Raw genomic sequence first — 6,000 nt, forward strand, 5'->3', positions numbered from 1 at the left:
CGGTTTCAACCTCCTCATAGCACCATCGGCATTCCGGGTTGTCTTAAGTGCCAGTGACCGGTTAAAAGACTTGTCACTAGCCGAATTTCGCGTCTTTTTAGGCGTAGTAGATTTTTTGGTGAGACAGGCAGAAGGCCCACCTATGTGCGCTTTAGCCTGTCTCATACCAGAGGACTCATTTTATCTTTGGTGGGTCCACTTGTCAAGCAGACCCTTCATTGACGCGACCGCAACGCATTTAACGATACCAACTATGGGTTCCGGCCCCATCGGCACATTCGCGGCAGTCTGGCAAGAGAGTCCGCTTCCTCATTACCTGCATGGCCTGCGCGGCCAGGTATCCAGACGAGCTGGACCCTGCAGCTAACCTGAACCAGTTTTTTCAGGACTTTTATGCACTCTAGTACAAGCTTGGAGCTTACATTTGCGGCCGTGATAGCCTTAAAGGCTGCTCTGCTGTTCGAGCATATTGATACGACTGTATTGCGGTGTCCGCAGCTTAATATTTTCTGTCCGCATTTTAATACAGCGAATACTTCGGCCTGGAAGACAGTGGCGTGCTCCCCCAGCGAGTATGCCCTACTGGTATGTGGGATCCCACCACAAAGCTCTGATCCAGCTCTGTTATTCATTCTGGAGCCATCTGTGTACCAGATGGTCCCCCTATTTAGCAATGCAGGTCTGTTGGAATGCTGCCACTCCTCTCTGTCTGCAATGTGCGTCACGAATCCCTCGCAGTCCACAGTCACTGGAGTCATGCAGTCACTGTCCATCAGAAGGAAAGGACATTCCTGTATGGCCCGTGACCAAATTTTTGCGTGACCGGTCTCGCCAGCACGTAGTTCGCCGAGGACGTATAACTTGTACGTAGTCCTCATTGCCTCGAATTGCACAATGAGGTCCAGAGGCGCAAGGCTCAGCAGAGTCTCAAGCGCTCTAGTTGGCGCCGTCCGCATGATATCCGTTATGCTGAGACATGCAAGACGTTTGACTCTGTCCAGATGAGCACGAATTTTTGCTTTCTCCGTACATGGCCACCAAACGATAGCCCCGTATGTGAGAAGAGGTCTCACAATGCGCGAGTAGATCCAGTGGAGGATCTTAGGAGACAGACCCCAGGTATTGCCGAGAGCCTGCCTGCAAGCCCATAGCGCGCAGATAGCCTTCTTCATTCTGGTGTCTGCATGATCGTACCAGGAGAGTTTGGGATCTAACTTGATTCCCAGAAATCAAACTGTCCTGGAGTAATGCAGCTGCACGCCGGTTAATCCTGAGACCCCGCGAGAGGCACCATATGTCCACCATACGCAGGGCTCTCATCATAGGGCCCCGCATTGAGACAGCGTCTTTCCCTGAGCAAAGGATTACCAGATCATCAGCGTAGGCCTGTGCGTATAGGCCAGCATTATTTAAAAGATTTATTAGGCTGTTGACCACAAAGCATCACAAGGTAGGGGCCAATACTCCTCCTTGCGGGCAGCCCCTAGCCGCCAACGTTTCGACAATCGTTGTTGAGCTGGGCAGATACATGACGTTTCGAGAGCATGGCCTCTATCCAGCTAACCAAATAGGGTTCTGAGCCGCGGCTCTCGAGTACTTGGCAGATTAATGCGAAAGGGGTGTTGTCTAACGCCCCTTCAATGTCTAGAAACGCACCCAGACAGGCCTTGCCACTACCCAGAGCACCCTCCACCTTCCTCACGAGGTGATGTAGGGCCAGGTCCGTGGATTTGTCCGCCTAGGCGGATAGGCGTATTGGTGCACATGCAGTTGTTTATTGACCAGGATGCTTTCCTTAAGATACCGATCAATCTTCAGCATAAAGCTGGTAAGGCTGATAGGTCGGTACGATTTGGGATCTGTAAAATCGCTTTTTCCGGGTTTCGGAATGAAAACGACTTGACGCCTAACTTTGGGACGTAGCTCTGAGCAAGGGACGTCCGGATTCACATTCAGCATTTTGTCTTCAATTACTTCAAATTACATTTTTAAATTCTTACGCTAATGCCATCGGTGTTGCTTCCTTTATTTTCCATAAGATTTATAATTTTTCTTAATTTACATAATTCTAACTTTCAAAATTGGTCCAGCTCACAATCACACATTATATTTTGTATAACATCTTCATTACTTTTATTTCTGAATATATTTTCTGCTATTTCTTTAATACTATCCAGAAAGAAATTATTAAAAGTATTACAGAGTTCCTTTTCTTTAACAATCACATTACTGTATGATACGGCTTTTTTTAATGATTTTTACATTTCTTTAGAGTTATTTTTTACTTCATCAATTTTACTATTGTAGTAACTTACTTTAGCTGATCTAATGATGAAAGCTACTTTATTTCATTGCCTTGAGTAGTTGTTCCATTTTTCCTCGGTTTTGGTTCAAATAGCTTTTTTGTATAAGTTATCCCGTATTCTTAATACATTTTCTATATCCGGATTCCACCACATTTTTTTATAACTTGGTTCATTTATAATTGTTTGTTCAGGAATTACCTCATTTAAAGTCACTATCATATGATTTATTAGACAATCAGCTAAAGGATTTATATCTGTACAATCTGATGGCCATACTATATTTATTAATAAGTTGCACTTCTTGCCTTAAATCCTTATTATTTGTGTGAAAAAGGTCAATTTTTGTTGAAAATGTAGGTGTTATCCGGGTATAAGTATTGACCAATTGATATATTCCATAACTATTTATTAAATTGTTTAATTTATTGGCATACAAGCTGTTGTTTGCTAAATGTATATTAAAATCTCTCAGCATTAGGAATGTGGCATCCATTTTTAGATTTTCTAAGCAATCCTTTGGTTTGATGATCACCATCTCACTATATTTTTTTTCTCTGCTGCAACAGTGACCTTTGATTTGCTTTCTTCATGGACACAGTCACTTTTGGTTTTAACGTTTTCAAGTTCTTTTGTTAACATCAAAATTTGATTATCTGGACTTATTATATGTTGATCTTTACTTTAAATAACTTTTTCCTTGGCTTTTACCACCTCATCCTTGCATTGCATTATCTTTTTAAGCAGTGGTATTAGTTCGGCAGTTCTGCATTTAATAGAGTAGAATTTCATATTTCTTGAACTCAATTCTAAAACTCTTACTTCCAATGATGTAAGCTGTCCACATAGTTTGCAATAATTTTTTTTTTGTTTACATATATCACATTCCATATTGAAGTTTAAATGCACTCAAATAATAAATAAAATTTCAAAAAGGAAATTCACCTTCCCAGCGTAGTCTTCATTTACACTCACAATATCCACTATCCTTTTCATTTGGATCAAATCCATTAATTAAAGTATAATATACATCATTTCTCGACAATTTTTCTTGTAATCACATGCAAGAAACAACAATAGCATAACATCATATAATACAACATACTTCAACACTATATTTCAAAATAAGCGAATACCATGCAAAAGTGTGAAAAAATGGTCACCCTCTACTGTTAATTGTGTTTCCTATTTTTAATTTATTATGCATTCAGTTATTCTTTCCGAGACACCCGGTAAAGTATAATATTGTTTTTTTAGGAGATGATTTAAAAACATCTTGGAATAAGTTAAGTAAATAAATGTTCTTTCAATGCCCAAAAAAAACGTGAAGCAAAAAGTGCGCAAGCTGTCACTAAACTTGTAAAATGGAAGTTTGAACAGGAAATGGAATTTCTTTTGCCGTTTTTGGAAACTCGGCAAAAGTAAACAAATTTAATTGAAAAAACCCAAGAATTAAATGACAAAGATGATGAGGACGAATCTCACAACGAACAGAAATTGAGTGTCAACAATTCGACCCCTTCTCGCAATTCTATTGATTTGGTTGTAAAGAAACAAATGCCTACAAAGAGAATGCGAATCGAAGGTCTAGGTACAAAAATGTACCAATACCTAAAAGATATCAACCTACGTTAGAGCGTAGCTAAGATCGTTAAGCGTCTATTTCCAATAGATCAAGCAACTATCAGAATGAACATGTGTACTATGATTTCTAAAGCAGAAATTCGACAAATGGAGAAGTGAGGAAGGGCCCCAAACATATCAGATAGCTATACCATTCACCAGTTCTTCTTTATTCACTTCTACTCTTTATCTACATCAAACCAGCAATTTTCTCCACCCACTTCTAGGCCCTTTTCACAAGCATCTGCATCATTTTCCATTAACTAATTACGACAAATATGGTCAGATAGAACATCTGACGTAAGACGCGAGTATTATAGTTTGTATGTAAGAAACAAATATCTTTTAAAATAGAAATAAACGTTTTTCTGACCGCAGGCAAATTGCTAGTTGCTCTTTGGTTGATATGGCCTTATCATGGCCCTCCAAAAGGTTGTATTTCTTTTTTTAATATTTACTTCCACAAGTAAATGCAAATTCTCAAAGTGCTCTTGGTTGATTCGAAAATACATGTGAAACAGGTCACTATTGTCACCCATTTGGAGAAGGTCAATTAGAGTGTGATATTCTCCATGAAAGTGACGTTCTAAATTTATTGGATGTACCCAACATATTCTTTGTTTACGTTCTAATAAAAGTTTAAGCTGATGCTGCATATTCTAGTTCCCAACTTCCCACTTATCTGAAGAAGTACTACTTGCCATAGGGTCTGAACCCAAACTGGTCTCATTTTCTATCAGTCTGTAACATAGCGTCGCATCGTATCGAATGACGTGGGAACAGTGTACACAAAGTCACACTGAAGTACTATGTCGGATGGCGTGGTGTGGTGTAGCATCAGAGCAATGTGTTTGTTTCTTATTTCCGCATACGCTATATTAGTAATTCCCGATAAGAAGAGAGACATTCCTGCGAAAGTATTCTTGACCTTAAATCGTATTTTGAGGCAGAAAGTTTGACACAGTCTTAAGGGTCCTGATTGAGATCATTCTTATAGATGCTGTGAAAATAGGCGAGGTTTTGGATCCTCTCCAGGTGCTCGCGAAATTTTGCTTTCTTTGTGCAGGGCAAATTATAGTTTTGTATATGACAAGTTTTTTTGATAAGTGAAGCCGCTTTCTGCAAGGCCAAAACACTGCATAATATAATAATAATAATAATCGTCTTTTATTAAAAAAAAACAATGAAAAAAAAAGCGAAGTCTAGCCTAAGGCTACTCAAACTTAACCATAATAAATAATAAATAAATTTCGGTAATCATACATAATAATAATAATAAGAAAAATAATATAAAGATGAAATATTATAAAGAAATAATTGTAATAATAATATTATAAAGAAATAAGGAATGTTCTATTAGATTGTATGATTTGAGTTTTTTAACTAAGAGGTCAATTAAAAGATTTGTAAGGGACATTTATATATAATTCTAAGATTGCCGCTTTTCCTAAAGCATTACCTATTTTTTGTATAAATACGTCTCTATTTTTTTAACCAATCGTTTTTTTAATTTTATTAATAATATTTTTATTTATTTTCAGAGTTTGCGAGGACTTCACTATTAACAATTTTACCAAAAAGAAAAAGATTTTTTAAGATACTATTGTTTTATAAATAAATGTACGAATTTTTAATAAATTGAGATACTGAAATAAATAGTTACTTAATGATTCTAAATAAAACTTAAAATATTTGAACTAAATCATGTTACATTACCTATTGTATAGAGTATTTCTTCTAGGATAATAATTTTAACTATATAAGATGAAGACCGAAGAAATAGGATTATTTTAAATATGCCTATTACAAGTAAATCAACATGAATGGCGACAAAAATATAACTTACTTAGTGAGTCAAAAAGTAATAGTAGTACATGCAAATGCGTATGTCAGCTTATTGGAGCTTCTTCTGCTTAAGTCAATCAGAAATCCAAAGAAAATATACATATTGTAACGAAGTTACTAAATTTTCTGTAATTCTCTCATTTATCTATAGAATTACTCGGTTCTTTTTCCAACTGAAATTAATAATTTTCAAGATTCATATTGACCACTAAGATTTGCCCAGTAAAGT

At 37.2% G+C, this 6,000-nt stretch overlaps 1 protein-coding gene across 2 annotated transcripts in view; it reads left to right on the top strand.

Moving 5' to 3' along the window:
• LOC126734220 (anoctamin-3-like) overlaps positions 1–5,582 on the top strand; it is a 151,599-nt gene extending 146,017 nt beyond the window's left edge. For both annotated transcript variants that reach the window (XM_050437756.1, XM_050437757.1), the window contains one exon: positions 5,468–5,582. In XM_050437756.1, coding sequence (XP_050293713.1) covers positions 5,468–5,491 — 24 coding nt within the window. In that variant the 3' untranslated portion in view covers positions 5,492–5,582. The remainder of the gene's footprint in view (positions 1–5,467) is intronic.
• Positions 5,583–6,000: the final 418 nt, after the last annotated feature.

Source organism: Anthonomus grandis, chromosome 3 (genome assembly GCF_022605725.1).
Source record: "Anthonomus grandis grandis chromosome 3, icAntGran1.3, whole genome shotgun sequence".
Classification (NCBI taxonomy): domain Eukaryota; kingdom Metazoa; phylum Arthropoda; class Insecta; order Coleoptera; family Curculionidae; genus Anthonomus; species Anthonomus grandis.